At 38.2% G+C, this 17,016-nt stretch overlaps 1 protein-coding gene across 4 annotated transcripts in view; it reads left to right on the forward strand.

Moving 5' to 3' along the window:
* The window catches only part of COL11A1 (collagen type XI alpha 1 chain), a 236,045-nt gene extending 225,988 nt beyond the window's left edge, over positions 1-10,057 (forward strand). For all 4 annotated transcript variants that reach the window (XM_054037965.1, XM_054037966.1, XM_054037968.1 and 1 more), the window contains 5 exons: positions 833-1,082; positions 3,653-3,765; positions 4,989-5,057; positions 5,756-5,989; positions 8,330-10,057. In XM_054037965.1, the coding sequence (XP_053893940.1) occupies positions 833-1,082; positions 3,653-3,765; positions 4,989-5,057; positions 5,756-5,989; positions 8,330-8,476 (813 nt within the window). In that variant the 3' untranslated portion in view covers positions 8,477-10,057. The remainder of the gene's footprint in view (positions 1-832; positions 1,083-3,652; positions 3,766-4,988; positions 5,058-5,755; positions 5,990-8,329) is intronic.
* Positions 10,058-17,016: the final 6,959 nt, after the last annotated feature.

The following is a 17,016-nucleotide window of genomic DNA, read 5'->3' on the forward strand; positions in this document are numbered from 1 at the left end:
CAAAATCGAAATGAAACATTTTCTCAATCTGAAATGGAATTGATGGAGGAATTTTGGTTCTCTGGAAATTTCAAATATTTTTGGTTTCATTCCAGTGTGAGCATACTAAGAGACTGTCTCAGATTGTTTCCCAGGTGCACTGGGGCAAGTAACCCCAGAACTGCACCCCTTTTGGGGGGCAACTTAGTCTTCCCCTAGTGGCTGACTAGCCCTGCTAGGCAGCATGTTGGTGGACATTGGGGGTGGAGCCCGGGTCTGCCTCTTACCTGCCCCCTTTGGAGCATTGTGGGCCCTCTGGGGAGCAGGGATAATTCACTGCCTACATTTTTCTGAGCACATGGACTGTGATTTTGCTCCATATGGCATTCCTCCTGCTCTCCTCCCACATAAGGGCCAGGAAGAATCTCTCTCTCTCTGTAATCAAGCATTGACCAAACCAAAGGAAATTCGAGAAAAATAAATAAGATAAAAAAGGTTTCAGAGTAGCAGCTGTGTTAGTCTGTATCCGCAAAAAGAAGAACAGGAGTACTTGTGGCACCTTAGAGACTAACAGATTTATTAGAGCATAAGCTTTCGTGGACTACAGCCCACTTCTTCGGATGCTATATGCATATGCTATATGCATCCGAAGAAGTGGGCTGTAGTCCACGAAAGCTTATGCTCTAATAAATCTGTTAGTCTCTAAGGTGCCACAAGTACTCCTGTTCTTCTTTTTAAGATAAAAAAGAAGACAGACCATTCAAACCACCTCCAATCAGGATTTCCATCAATCTATTTATGCAGATAGAAAATAAAATTAAAAGGCAACCAAAGTATGTGATGTACTTTACAGGGTCCTCCCGGGGAAGTTATCCAGCCTTTGCCAATCCAGTCACCCAAAAAGACAAGAAGATCTCCGGATTACATGCTGGCTGATGCAGCTGATAACATCCTGGATTATTCTGATGGCATGGAGGAAATATTTGGTTCACTCAATTCTCTGAAGCAAGATATTGAACATATGAAGTATCCAATGGGCACTCAGAACAACCCAGCCCGAACTTGCACAGATCTACAACTCTGCCACCCAGACTTCCCAGACGGTATGTTACTATTACATGACAAAAGCAAATGGGCTGAGGTTATGATTTACTGAAGTATATTGTCAGCTTATTAATTCTAGTTATATGGTTAATATAGTCTCTAAAGAAAAGCTAAGAAAATGTTCATTAAATCAATTATTGCAGGCAAAAAAAAAAGCCATTTATAAACATGGTGAATTTAATTTCAACTATAGAAATTCTGTGTCTGAAAAGCAAGAGTCCATTACATATGCAATATAGTCAGTCTGGTTTTAGATGTACAGCTTTTACAGATTGCTTTACCAAAAAAAAAAAAAAAAAAGCATATTACCAAGGAGAGAAATAAAAGTTTCAATGTTTATTTAGAAAGGTAGACTTTGCATTTTACAAAACCACCTTTTCCCAAAGAACAAAGGGTGAAGTCCTTGTGCCATTGAAGTCAATGGGAGCTTAGCCACAATGATGCCAAGATTTCACCCAAAAGATATAACTATTTTAAATCTGGGGGTGGGTGGCTGGATGCAGATTTGTTTTAGGTGCTACAAATATTAGTCCAGAATTTAAAAAAATGATCAGAGAGTTGAATAAAACATTACTGAATACTGCTCACAATAAATTCCTTCATAATGCTTTCATCCTAAAAACACATTAAGCAAAAAAGACTGAAGTTTATGTGAAATGTATGGACATATTCAAGATCATATGGCAATATTAAGACTAGTACTTTCTGGTGTTAAAGTTAAATAAAATGCAGAGTCATAAATTAGTCAGTGTTTCAGAGAAATAGCTTTGTTTATTTTTGTTTATTTATTTATTTAAACTGCACTTACTCTCTGGTAAGCTTTCAATGAAGGCCAACTTTCACACAGCTCTCCTGCTTTTATATTTCTTTTATTGTAATGAATATTTCTCCCCGTTCAAAGTAATTTTTTCACATTTTGAAATGAGAGCAAAAATACATTTTGACAATTTAATAATACTTATTGTTTTCACTCTAGACAGATAAAAACAGATGGTTGCCTTGAGGAACAGTTAAGTAGTGAATGTGCTGTATGAAAAGTACATATATTACAATTCAGTACCTCCATTATAATGACTATCTTTTATAGAAAGTCTCCGACTTGTTCACTTACCAGTATTTATCTATTATTTGGAGCTTTTGTTTTAATATGAGTGAAGGTTTAATTCGGTTAAAATAAAAGTGAAAACATTCATTTCTTTACAAAGCTCTTGGGAGTAGGAGGCTAGCTGTCAGGACTGCCTATTTTAAATAAAGAGAGTCTGAACAAAGAAGGCTTAAAAATAACCTGTAGCTATTATCACAAATATCTTATGTTCCATACTTTACATTCAGGAGACAGTATTACTGAAAGGATTGGTAACTCACGCCTTTCAGAAACCTGCGCTTTGGCTAGCACCTGGGCTAGGATGGTAGTGACTGAGAACCATTGCTATTTGCTGTTCTGCCAGTAATGTGCAATTAGCTGATGGTGTTAGTCCACATCACAAAAAACACCATCATAATTAGAATGATTGTTAGCAGTCACCTTAGAGACTGACATTTGAATGGTCTTGGGATTGACTATAGCACTCACCCTCAGCACCTTGTCCTCAGCACTAGCATTTCTAGGACCCATAATTCCCAACAGTGCATATCTACCAGTGGTGGAAGGGTGGAAGCTGCAGAGCAGAAAAGGCTCAGACCAGTTCAAGTGTCTTTGCCATTATGTTGTCTAACCAGCCATCAGTTACGGTGCTTTTACTATCTAGAAACATCAGAGCCTCAACTACACTGCAGCTTCAGGATTAGGCAGCATAGTGGTAAAACGCCTGAACCTGAGGCCGCTTATCTCAGTTTCCACCAGTGCTCCCAGTGCAGATGCGTAATTCAGGAGTTAGAAGCAGGGGCAATGGCTCTAGCCCCAGCATGCACCACCCAGCAGAGGGGGAGAAATAAGCTGAACTCCACAGAGGTGTGTAGTAGCAGGCACCCTGCTTCAGCATCCCTACTATTTCTGACATGCACCCTCCTAGGACTATGCAGCTTCACGCCACCCTGAACACAGGGCTGTGCCTAAATATCACAGTCCAGCCCAGGGATTGAACTGCTCCGTTATGACGTAGCCTTAACATTTCTTCTGCTTGTTTTTCTTTCAGCGTTTTGAAATATCAGGTTCTGACTTTTCTTTAACTGAAGGATCTGGATGTTGAAGTCGCAGGAGGCTGACACATACAACATGCTTTCCCCATTCAGCTGGGGTCTCTCTCAGAGCTGTGCCTCAGATTTCAGCCTCCTGCCGCGCTATTCACCAGTTCTGCAAATGACTTACTAAAGTCCTTCAGCAAACAAAGGGAGTCATACCCTGAAATAAAATACAAGCTGAAATGAAATAAAAAACAACTGAGGCTGGTTTTATCTTTCATAAAGGAGCAATAAAGACAACAACAAAAAATTGTTTTTGCTCTCCAATCCTTAAGATAAAACAACTATAGCTTTACAGATAAAACTTTTTGAGCAGCATTAGATGGCAGTAAAAGATGACTTCAAAATCAATCATTATCTTAAGGAAATCCTCTCTCGTTTGTTTTAGGTGAATATTGGATTGATCCTAATCAGGGCTGCTCTGGAGACTCCTTCAAAGTGTACTGTAATTTCACAGCGGGTGGCGAAACTTGCATCTACCCAGATAAGAAGTCTGAAGGAGTTAGTACCAATGTGTGGTTTGCGTTGACTGTTGACAGTTCCTGCCATGTTGTTGCAATATTGAACTAAATAGTAAAATTATACTGTCGTGTTTTCATTTATCTATTTTTATTACAGGCTAATTATTACATTTAATTTGCATAAACATGAGTAAGGCTGTGAGTGTGTTATGGAGGTCATGGAAGTCTCGGATTCAGTGACTTTCTGGGACCTCCAGGACTTCTGCAGCTGGCAGGTGTGACTGATCCCAGGGCCAGCAGCAGTCCTGGACAGCACCCCAACCCCGAGCACCAACAGACACCCTGGAGCGCCCCCCTCCCTCCCCAGCAGGCACCGCAGAGTCCCCCCTCCAGAGCATCAGCTGCACCCCTGCAACCCCCCAGAGCACCCAAGATTTAGTCAGGTGTATAGAGTACAAGTCATGGACAAGTCAGGGGGCCGTGAATTTTTGTTTATTGCCCATGACCTGTCCATGACTTTTACTAAAAATACCCATGATTAAATCTTAGCCTTAAACACGAGTAAGACAATGATACACAAACTTTTTACCCCCTTTACTCACCTGCTTGCTAGCTAAATGTCTCCTGCAGCCCAGGACATGACACAGCTATTTACCCATTACTAATGAGCACATAATGTTCAATCTGATACCTAAAAGATAAACTCTGGTGTCTGATTCTCTACTGTCTTACCCCTGGTGGTATCATTTCTACCTGTACAAAGTGGCTGAAAAACACTACTATTTTGAACTGGTAGTGTTTCACACCCATAAGTATAAATGGCTGCCTAATGTGCAACCAATGAAGAAGGTGGCTTTCTAAAAGCCTATCTAGACAAGGATATGAATCAATGTAGTCATACCAGTGCAAATCCTAATGAATCCAAATGGGTGCAGTTTACCCCAATAACTTATCTGAATTGATCTGAGGTATCTCTGCTACATGCTCTGTATAGTTTATGAACAGAAATTATTTTAACATCTTTAATTCAGTTCAGTTGGTCTAAAGCAATTAATTTGTGGGTATTTTATCTCTATCTAAGCAAAGTATCCAGTTTTAGGGCATTAAATAAATCAAATGTAGATGTGTCTCTGCATAGCTCCAAAGACCACTTAAAATAGGTTGATATCCCAGAAGGAAGATTTATTTTGCAGTTTTTGTTGTGAAAAAGCATTTTTTTTTCTAACGTATGTTGTAAATACTCACATTCTCTGCTTACAACAGGTAAGAATTTCATCATGGCCAAAGGAGAATCCAGGAGCCTGGTTTAGTGAATTTAAGAGAGGCAAACTGGTAAGTAGTCATCTCAACATACAGTGATTCACAAACCAGGCATGTACTATCAATGGTCAACGTTCACCGAGTAATCTTGACTATATAATACAAAAAGAAATTTGTGCAGCCTCAACCTTTTCCCCCCTTAACATTAGAGCAGTTAAGTGGCCTCTTGCACATTGGGCAAGGGCCTGCTCTGTGCTTTCCTACTTATCATGCTTCAAATGTAGCAAAAACGCCAGTGGTTAACTGCAGAGTGGATGGCTGTATTCTGGCAGCCCTTGCACCACCACTAACCCTCTGCAAAACAGCGTGAGTGCAGATCCCCAGGCTCCATTCCAGGTAACTAAAGATAGGCTGCAGCATCATTTATGCATACTCAGTAACAGACGTATAGTTACAATGAACTGAACCTATGTCTCAGAAGAATTTGCTATTACAAGGTCAGAATATTTTAGAGACGATTCTCTGGATCTTGCAATAGGATGCAGCTAAATGTATAGTTGTTTGTCATAATTCCTGCTATAAAATGAAAACCTTTTTACTAATTCATAGCTTGATTGTACTTTAAAATCTAAGAATGACAATATAGTATGTATCAGCTGATTTTTACATTAAGATCAATTAATGGGATTCTGTGTCAACAGTAATTTTCTGCTTTTGCACTTAAGAGAAGGAAACAACCAAATGTTCATGTGCCTACTTATATTTTCCAGCTTTCCTATGTGGATGTTGAAGGCAATTCCATTAATATGGTTCAAATGACATTCCTTAAACTACTGAGTGCCTCTGCCAGACAAAATTTCACTTACAACTGTCATCAGTCAGTAGCTTGGCATGATGGGTCATCTGACAGCTATGACAAAGCACTGAGGTTCTTAGGATCAAATGACGAAGAGATGTCTTATGACAACAATCCTTACATCAAAGCTCTTCATGATGGCTGTGCAGTAAGTATAGGCTCAAAATATTCTTTTCTACTTTAATATGACAGTTGGGCTTAGTAGTCAAACTAGTTCATTCTTATGCTGTCTTCCTTTTGAAAAACGCTCTGAAGATTTTATTTTTAATACTCTACTATTTTAGTAGATTTTAACTATAATGAATTAGTCAGTTCTCTAAATTTCATATCAAGAAAAATATTAAGCACAAATTAAGCAATAGCAAAGCAAAGTTTGGAATGAATGCTTGCTGTTAGTGCCAATGGCTGAAATTAGATATTTTGCTATTCTAAAAGTTATGTAAGGGAAAAGGAGCAGAAAATAAGTACCCTGTTTCCCCGAAAATAAGACATCCTCCGAAAATAAGGCCTACTTACAGTTTTGCCTCTCGTTGTAATATAAGGCATCCCCCCGATAATAAGACCTCCCCGATAATAAGGCATCCACCGATAATAAGGCATTTTTCATTTCTGAAAAATAAGACATCCCCTGAAAATAAGACCTAGCGCATCTTTGGGAGCAAAAATTAATATAAGACACTGTCTTATTTTCGGGGAAACAGGGTATTGTGAAAGGAGGCATTGCACTGTTAGTATATGTTAACTCTCTGAAATCAATTGATACAAGGGGAAGATACATAGTGCAAAGTGCATACAACAAAAATGTGCTTTGGATAGTTGTAATTCATAGATACACAGTAGATCCAAAGCTTGTGAACAAATTGCATAGTTTGACATGTGTGCATTGCTTATCTAAAAGAAGAGCAGAAATCAACACGAGGTAAAATCCATGGATTATATCCTGCGCACTGTTCTCCCAGCTTCCATAGTGTCACTAGGAATATTCCATACACACCCCAACTATCTGATCATCTCTCCAACAAGGTATTCAAGTGTATCAGTTGTTAGCTTCTTGCCTCAGAAGCCACGTCTCAACTCTGAATATTTTGCCATTTGTTGTCTAGATAGCTACATATCTATGCATTTACACCTGACTAATCATTGTGTTTTTGTGATATCTAAGAATCCTCTCTAAAATTCCTTTTTTTAGAGACAATTATTGAGAAGGTTGTGATAAATAGCTTGGAGGCAATACCTGGAGTCCTTGGGTTTCCAACAACCTTTCCCATTTGTGTTAGACCAGGTTGTGATACAAAGACATTGCTAGTGTAGTTTGTCAGTGATCTCTTCTTGGCAATGGAGGTAGAATACATTCACTGTGGATTCTTTTTACATTTATCACTGGTTTTTGTTCCAATATGCCAGGGGTGATGTTCACACAGGTGTGAAATCTGGTGGAGTTAGACAGAATGGTGCTCGATTGGCTGTGTTCTTTTCTTCTTTGGATGAATAGTAGTGTTTTGTTTATCTGCCAGAAGAGTTCTCATGATGGAGTACAATAGGGTTCTATTCTATTCTGTGACTGCTTCTCTTCAACAAGTACCTCTCTTTCTAGTTATTTTAGGTTTTTTTCTTTATAGCTTCTGCTATTGTGGCATCTATATGTGAAACTCTTGGGAGAGGTAGTGAAATGGTTTGGGGGTGAAGTGCTATTAATAAGCTGATAACACTAGATTCTACATCCCTTTTTTATCATAGCCTGCTGTGACATTATCTCAGCTTTCTCAGTGTCTCTCTGAGGTTGGGGCTTGGATGGAGGGGTAAGATGACAGAAGCTCACTCCAGATGATAGCAAGATGTTGCTTTGGCTGGGTAAAATACCAGAGGAGATGGTGGAGCTGATATCTGCTCCCACAATTAATAGAGTTTGCCTACTTTTTAAAAAAATAAACAAAGGTGCACAATCTAGCAGTCATGTCAGAGTCCTGGATATTTTGAATTTCCAAGTAGCTGCTGTAGCAACAAGGTTACAGCCTTTCTCCTTGGAAGTGCACATTGAACAGCACAAAAATCTATGGGATAAAATGGGCCTCCTCACTGGAAAAATCCATAAGAGGTTTAAAGTTCCGTGGAGAATTCTGAGTTTGCATATGTAGTAGCTGGTGAATCATGTTGTCAGGGGTTGTGGGGATTTTATCCTCATGAAGAGGCCAGTAATCCAATCTTGAGATGACAACTGAGACAATTACTTTCTCTTTGCCAAAAACAGTAATTTCACATTTGCATTTTTAGAAGATAAAAATACTAATTTTAAAAAAGAAAAGAATTCAAGAAAAAATGTCTTATTAGAAACATCTGGCATTAGTGTATACTTTTCAGTACATGGGGTGGCAGTTATTTATAATTACAATCTATATTGTAAAGTTAACTTGTGAAAAATCTATAACATTGCAACTTTTATGCATAACCATTTTTTATTTTGTTCCCCCCCCCCCTTTTTTTTTTACAGTCAAGAAAAGGCTATGCAAAGACTGTGATCGAAATCAGTACACCTAAAATAGACCAAGTGCCTATTGTTGATGTGATGATTAATGACTTTGGTGATCAGAACCAGAAGTTTGGATTCGAAGTTGGTCCCGTCTGTTTCCTCGGTTAAGTATAGGCAAAGAGCAGATCGGCAAACAAGTTGTGCCTAGGTGCTACCGACCCACTTCATGCCACATGCAAGTTTTGATTAAGGATGGCATAGAAAAAAATGTCTTACTGGGTACGTATATCTTATCTAGGAAATATCCATTGCCCTTGTAGGGCCAGAATCACATGACTTAAACTTATTTGGCAAATCATGAGGGACATAAGAGGCTGTGGCAGAGACACACAACATAGGGATAGCTTTATGAATACTCCCTTTGGATTCCTTGGTGCTGTAAAACATGAATGTCATGGTGCTCCTTCTATTTCAACAAAGAGGTGCTAAGGAGGTGTGTTTAATAAATTGTAATTATTCTATGTACAGTACTATACTGTTATTTGTGTGTCCGTTTCCAAAACTTGCATGTGTCTCTGAATTGCATCTGGCTCTTATTTTATAATTGCAAAACATTTTTGTCAATACTGTGTATGTATTATGAAAAAAAAAGTTGTAATTTCCAGTGAATCCAATTTAATTTTTCTGATTAATAATAAAGTCCCTTTGTATATATTGATGTTGAAAAGCTCTGTTATTTGAAGTCGCCAACAAAGCTTCAGGTGGCAAAACTGGAAAATCTTTGGCAAGAAACTCAAAACAACACTTTGCTGATATTACTTTGTGATACTGAATTTCAAGAATGAACACACCCACTGAGGTGCTGTATTCCATGGTGCTATTACCTCAGACTTTTTATTTTCCTTTTCAGATTCCAGGATTTCTTAAGATACCTGTATATACCTAAAATAAGCAAGTTTATATTTGTGGGTGGGAAAAATGTGTATGAAAAAGGTGGGGAAAGTATGTGCAGAGATCTGTTTAAGTCTATGTGAAGTAACTGGTAGTTATAGTTATCCTTTTTTTATCTCATCTGAATTTGTTTTCATTGTGCTTCTTTAAACCATATAAATATTAAAACTTGATTCAAAACAACTATTTATGGATTTGTGCAGTGTTTACATAGCTTTTATGTGAGCAGTGATGAATATTTGCTTCTGAACTGGATACTAAGTTTCACATGATAGCCCATATATTATTTGCCCATCCCATCAATATGAATTCTCTGTTATTTCAACTTAAGGCCAGGAACACAATATGTCTAGGTCATGTGATTCTACCTAGTTGCAAAGCAACATACGAGGGACTGCTATCTACAGAGCTTGTTTTCTGACCCAAACTGTTACAATTTGCAATCCAAATCTCACAAAAAGGTTGGTTTGGCCTTCCATCTAAACATTTTTTTTCAGGTAGTTGGAAGTAGAAAGAACATTTTAACTTTAAAACACAAATCCTTTTGTAATTATTTTTCATAATATATGTAAGACTTGAAAATAAATGTTTGTTATTATTTCTTATATAAATTGTTAAATTAATTGGTACCAGATTCCACTCCCTCATTTCCAACTGGTATTTTATACATGTAAAAGTGAGATTTAAAAAGTCATCCTTTTGCTGTTCAGAATTTCTTTTATTTTTGAACCAAAGTTTGTAACTGTCACCTCAAAGAGGGAAAATATGAATTTTATTAATAAAATCAAGTCTTGGCTACCTGGACTGGTCACTCTGTTTCTTCAAACTACAAGAAATATTACATCAGTTTCAGTAGTGTAATGGCATTCTGCTTCCAGACAATCCAGAACGAAAAAAAAATCTTATTATAAACACAGGCAAGCACTACAGATGCATCATGAACAGAGGTGTTAATACGCAAGGCCCCAGTCCTGACATTGATAGCTTGTATAGATCCCTGTTATAGTCAATGGGGCTTTGTCTAGTCACAGCAGTCTGCCTGTGTGTTACTAACTTCAAAATTGTGGTCTCAACTTCTTTTCAGAACCTTTTCCCATCTTTTATGGCCCCCGTAGCCTTCTGAGCACCTCACAATTTTCAGTGTATTTGTCCCCACAAACCGCTCTGAGGCAGGGGAATCTTGTTATCCGCATTTTACAGATGGAGAGCTGAGGCTCACAGAAACTAAGAGAATTGCCCAGGGTCATGTAGAATACCTGTGGCAGAGCAGAAACCAAACATTGGTCTCCCACAACCCAAGCTAGCGCCCTAACCACTGAACTACACTCCATCTCTCTAATCTGAAAAATAAAAAATGCACAATAAGAAGCTCTCCAAATATATTGGATATTTCAAATGTGTAGGCAGCAAGGAAGAGGAATTTCTACCCTTAGGTATGCTAATCATCTATGGAGAATTCATGTGTCTTATTAATTACTCTTGATAATGTCAGAAGCAAACTTTAATAATGTTGAATCTTTGAACAGAGCATGTACAAACACTGTACATAGTACATTGTGCCCAGCAGAAAAAAAATGGGCTTGAAATTGACACATTAGTAACACCCTGAATTGCACTTAATTCTCTGTAGAAAGTGAGTGTTGCTAGATATAAAATCAAGACATAGGTGTCATCAAGAGATGCTAGGCCCACAAAAAAATCTCAAAAACTATGTAAATTAAATCCTTACTCAAATCTATAAGCAAAAACCGGTCAATAAATTTCAGACCAGGAATTAACAATCTGTGTAATCATAAAGAGGCTTACACTGCTAAGTGACTTCTGGATTTTACATCAAATCACCACCCTCCCCATGCTACCTCACGTACTGGCATCAAATTTTACAAACAGACAAAACTTGTATATGAATAGGAGACATTGTAGTACTCAGAAAGTTGGCCAGGGTGACATTATGAAATGCACAAGCATGAAAAATGGAAAAGTGCATGGGCCATAACAAGTGTATCCCTTTCTTCTCCCTTTTTCGGTTGTTGGAGGTTATCCATCATGTACTGTTGCCCTGTTTTTGTTTTGTCTGGTCCATAAGTGAATCTGTGACTATTTATTGGAACACACTTGTTCTACAGAAAACATATTTCTGTTCCTCAGCGGTTCGTCATTTGATCATTTTCATCAAAATGGCTGATAGTGACTTGTTTATCTTGTAATGCCCAGTTGATATTTCATGAAATATTATGAATGTACTTACTACCCAAGCTACCTTTCAATTTTCTGATTATCAGCCATTATACTCCCAAGTGACTAACATTATTGCCTTTCTCATACTCAGCTAGTATTTCCAGAACGATGTTAAGCACAGAAAGGATAATCACTCAGCCTCCTTCATGATTTTAACACAAAAACATCTGTCACAAACAGTGGCTTTAAATGGATAACAAGAAAATGAGAAATTAATCACTTGCCAAACTATACTGTAAAGACAATACTTGATGGAACATTTATCATCACTTCTCCTTCTGATTACATTAGGGAAATCTGGGTTTTAATACTTTTTCAGTATATTTTTTTCCAACAACTTGTAAAGGAAAGCATTTGCTGCTCCTTGTGGACTAGCCTCTATTTGATCACTTAAATAGTGATCAGTGAAATTCTCCTTGAAAGAAAAATATTCACCCTCTTCTATCTTATAAACTCTTTGAACCAAATTATTTGGCCCAACAGAAATATGCTTAGCACAAGGGCTTAAAGGTATCTTTGTGCCTTCAAAAGCCTGGGCCTGCCTGGACTCACTTGGTCCCTGTTGTTCAATAGAACAGCCTGAAGGTGTCAATAGACCACAGGGGATTCCTAGCAGCCAGGAATGCAGTAAATACAGCATCTTGGCCAAGTCCCATTTTCCCCTGTCATACCATCCCTGCTGAGGACAGTAAAGGGGAGAGCACAGGTGTCATTACAGTAGCCCTATGCCACAAGACTACTACTTCACTCAGGAGGCATTCTCCAGTGCTGAAAACTGTTGGGCTTACAGTTGCTTTGTACCAACAAAATGGCAAAAAGCAGCCAGAGCAGAACAATGATGCTGGGTCTTTATTTAGAAAATATTAAATAACCTAAAGGATTTGAGCACCCACCATCTATTGATTTCAAGCACAGAGTCAACAGTTCAGCACATTTACTGTATTTGAAAATAAGACTTTTTTTTTTTTTTGTATCCTACTATGTAAACTTGCATAGTACAAAAATCACTAAGAGCCTGACACAAAGCTCTGTGAATTCATGTGGAGTATTTCCACTGGCCTTTAGATCAGGCCTTAAGAGTGTCACGGTGCCTTTTTTCAGTTCATTACAAAGGACAGTTCCAGTCTTGTTTTTTGTTTTGTTTTTTTAAACACAAGTGGGGAATGAAGAGGTTTAGGAGGAAGTGAAAAAGTTCTTTTTGTCGACATAATTTTTTTTCTGTTGGAATATATATAATATTAATAATAATATGATGCAAGGCTTTATATTCTATTCATACAATCTCCAGAGTCTGTCTCTTTTTGTAGTAGAATGTCATCACAATGGCAATTCAGGTGAGAGAAAAGCTCAGCTTTGTGATCCTGTTGACCAGACTGACTCACAAAATAATACACAGAGAAGGAACAGGCTCTGGAGAATGCATCACTCAGAATTGACCATCTTTCCGATTTTCATGTTTAGGGATCCCTTTGTTATCGCTCAAAAGGATTTTAGATATTTCCACTTTGCTCTGGGCATTCTGAGTTACTCATTGCATAGTTTTTAAGATGAAAGCTTTGTTATTGTTACAGCTGGTCAGAAAATGGAATTTAGATTTTTGTGACAAATTTCTAAATCATTTTCATTCTGGAATGGAACAAAATGTGTTTTTTTTTTAAATTATTTTGCCATAAGAAAAATTCCAACATTGCTGATTCCAAACTGTTGAAAGGAAAAACAAATACATTTTTTATTTGAAACAAACTAAATTTCCAATTTTATTGATTCAAAATTTTGACCTGGAGGAGGAAGTCCAAAGATGGCTATTCTGAGTTTATATCTTAATAAGTGGGCAGGGGAAGTGGCCATTGTCCTCTGTTAGGCACAACCAAAGAAAAAATAAATCACACCAAACAAAATGAAAATAACCACATGATCATAGTTTGAAGGAGAGAGATAAGTGGGAAAGGGAGATGGTGAGGCAGGGGGAGGAAAAGGCTGTTGATGGAGAGGACCTGGTGATGGGATGGGGAAGCAATTGCACAGCCTGGACAGCCCAAGGGCACAGAGGGAGAGAGCTGAGAGCTGTGATGCACTGTCTGGGAACATTTCTGTGTGCTTGCAGGAAAGCCACATTTTGACAGATTTGTCTTCCTGCATTCACTGTGAAGGGGCAGCTGGGTTCACATATTACCTGGGGACAGGAGTTATCTCCAGAAGAGGCACCCAGAAGACTTGGGGTGGGGAGAGGTGCTGCAAGAGCCCCAAGGTGCCAGTAACTTCATTTTCCAACCATCAACTGCAATACTGGACTCTGTCCTCTCTTCTTCCCATTCCCAAGTGCAACCCCCACCTCCCCCAATCAACTACTCCTAGTCCCTGGCACGTAGTAGTACTCCTGGCTCCCTTAGACAGCTGTTTATATCTGTGGATCAGGAGAGGATACTCTGAGGTCTGAAAAGGTGACCCTGGAAGAGGAGAGGAGATGCATTTTTCAGAGACAGAAATACTAACCCCAAATCTAGGTTCCCTCCACCCAATGATTTGGTGGAGGAAGGGAATAGATGAGGAAAGGGTAAGCTCTTGTCTTCCCCCCCGCCCCGTAACCCTACTAGCTGATGGTCAGACTCACAATATATAAGCCCTATCCAAAATGTTTATATGTAAAATGGTCCAATCAAGGAGCTGCAAATTGCAGTGGTGAGCGAGACTTAACACGAGCTCAATAACTGTTCTCTCTTGGGAATTGCACAAGTAGACAGTCAGTCAGTCAACATATCCTCATCTAGTCCCAAACCCAAAGACTCAAGCTCCATTGTAAACAGGCAGAAATTAATCCTGTAGACATGCATGTCAACTGAGCCAATCACATGTTCTCCAAGTATTTCTGAGTTCACACAGCCAACCATAGGAAACCACATGGGAAAATATGACAAAATTCAATCACAAATGAAAAGTCACTAAGTGCACCAATCACAAGTTACAGAGTGGTAAAACTAAATTTGGGGGAGGAAATTTCAACCAAAAAGAGAAAAAAATTATCTTTTGTTTTTTCAAATTAAATGTTGATTGAAAATGTGACATTTCAAAGAAATCAACATTTTACAAAACGTTGTTTTCTTCAAAATTGCATTTACAACAATTTTTTTGTTCAGAAATTTTCAACCAACTGTAGTTATTTTTTTTTATATATAAAAATAATGCTTAAACCACTTTACAACACCATCTATACGTCACAGCATAATATTATCGCTTATGAGAGATAATGCACAGATATATTTTCCATTGTCTAATACACGAGTGTCCAGAAAATAGATTTCCCAATAACTTGCTTTATTTAGACTAACTTGTTATCAACAGGTATAATCTGTGTAACGGAAAGTAATAGGAAGCCCAAGTGTTAAGTGGTCTGCTGACATCTGAGGTTCTTTTTAGTACAGTTTGATCCATGATAGTATTATAATACTATTAGTGTGCATGGTGGTTTATAGGCATTCAGAAATATAAGATCTCTTCTATGAAGAGTTGCAGTCTCAGTAAGGGGACAAAATAGAGACAAAGGAGAAAGAAGGGCTGCAACATAAAAGCAAAGTGTTTGAACAATTATGGTTTGCCACATGTTGAATTACGTACAAGGTACCTGGGTTCCCAAGGTTTTAATCTTTATTTTGTAAATGAAGGATTATGAGAGGATATAAGACAGCAAGTCATTTAGTGTGTGTGTGTGTGGGGAGGGGCGAGATTAGTCAAAAGAAGTGAGTTCTAAGGAGACACAGTACATTTAAGACACTAAAACATTAAATCAAAAATCCTCTTGTCTTTCATGGAGGCTGCAAATTAAATGCCCAGAATACTAAACATGGGCAGGGGTTGACACCAGGAACAGATTTAGGGACAGGCGACTGAGGCGATAACCGGGGGTGCTGGGGTTGGGGGCTCCAGGCTCAGGATGCTGTTCTTATTGTTAGCGACAAAAGGGAAAATAGAATGTTTGAAGTAAAATGTTTCACATATTCCGTATGTGGATTCATTTTTCACTAACCTCCTAGAATGTTCTGGACCTTTGTTCCAGACTTTCTGAGAACTACATTTTCCTTGAATCTCCTAGAATGTTGTCATCTATGCCCTTGCGGGTATACAAGGAGCAGGGCATTGCCAGTCAGTCAGTGAAATATAAGCCCAGCTATAATATTGTGAACCTGGTTTCTTTGGTAACTGTGGAAGTGTACTTGTGTTTTAAAAAAGACTTGAAAAGTGTAAGTAGCGACTAATAAAGGACATATTTAATGAGATGCCAGAAATATCTATCGAACCCCCATCTTTGCGACAATATAAAAGAAATACTGTTATTTCTTTTGCCAGGCTGAACATGTAATGTTCGATGACTTTCTAAGATTGCAGAACACAAACTTTTGCTCTACCTAAGACTATCCGTTTTCCCCCATAGAAAATAAAAGATGCCCCCAAAGAAGCTCTCAGAACCTCAGTATAGGAAGCAAAAAGCTCAGTTGCAATCTAGTTTGGAGCAAGGAACAAATTTGATGGGAAAACAACAGAAACAGAACCACATATACTGTGCTTCAGGTAGTAGCATTCATCCCAGTGCAGAAGAAATTGAGGAGCAAAGCATAAATGATGGAAATCCTACTAAGGAGTTAGCAGATTTACCTGAAGATAAGGTATAGAAATGTGTGGAAAGTGATGGAGAATTGTCCAGTTTTCCTGGTGCCATAAAGGAGAGTGATGATAAAGAAGAATGTGGCTCACATGAAAAGGAGAGTAATGACAAAGAAAAATCTGGTTTACTTGAAAAGGAGAAAAACAACAATAAAGAAGAATCAGCCTCATATGATGACAGAAAAAGCCATGAGAAAAGTTGCACACCACAAATTGATAAACCAGATCCTGCTTTATGGCCATGATCCTAAACTCTGCCGATATTGATCGTACAATTTTGGATGGGCCGGGCAAAATCGAGGATATGATGTTTCCAGTAAATGAGCAAATCGTGCATCAAAGTCATGAAATGGTCTACAAATGCAATAAAAAGTAAGATATTCAAAAGTTTAACAAATGGGGGGGGGGCGGTAAAGATGCTTCTTGCCTGGGGTGCCAATAGGTCTAGGGCCGACCCTATTGACACCTTATCAAATATAGTTCTAGATGTGTGGGTAGAATAGGAAAAGGTGTACAAAAGATGTGGTTTCGCAACCTGTTGTTGAGATAACGGGATGATATGGGACAACCAGGTAGGAAGCCTGGCCCAGTGCCATCCTCTTGGGTTGATCTTACTTGTAACCTTACAGAGACCATTAAAAACGAAGATGAAAGGAAAAGTATGTACAATGTAAGATTGTAAGTATGAACAATGCAGGAAACCACTTTACTGTATTTATCTTACTCTTATACTTATGTATATTGATTTTTCTATTATTTCCATTATATTTGTCTGTATGAACTAAAGCTCAAACAGTTTCTATGTGTGCTTCTCCAATTTCATCTTCTTAATTAACTCTAAATAGCCACCTGAAAAAGAACCT

The sequence above is a fragment of the Malaclemys terrapin genome, chromosome 8, assembly GCF_027887155.1.
Source record: "Malaclemys terrapin pileata isolate rMalTer1 chromosome 8, rMalTer1.hap1, whole genome shotgun sequence".
Lineage (NCBI taxonomy): Eukaryota > Metazoa > Chordata > Testudines > Emydidae > Malaclemys > Malaclemys terrapin.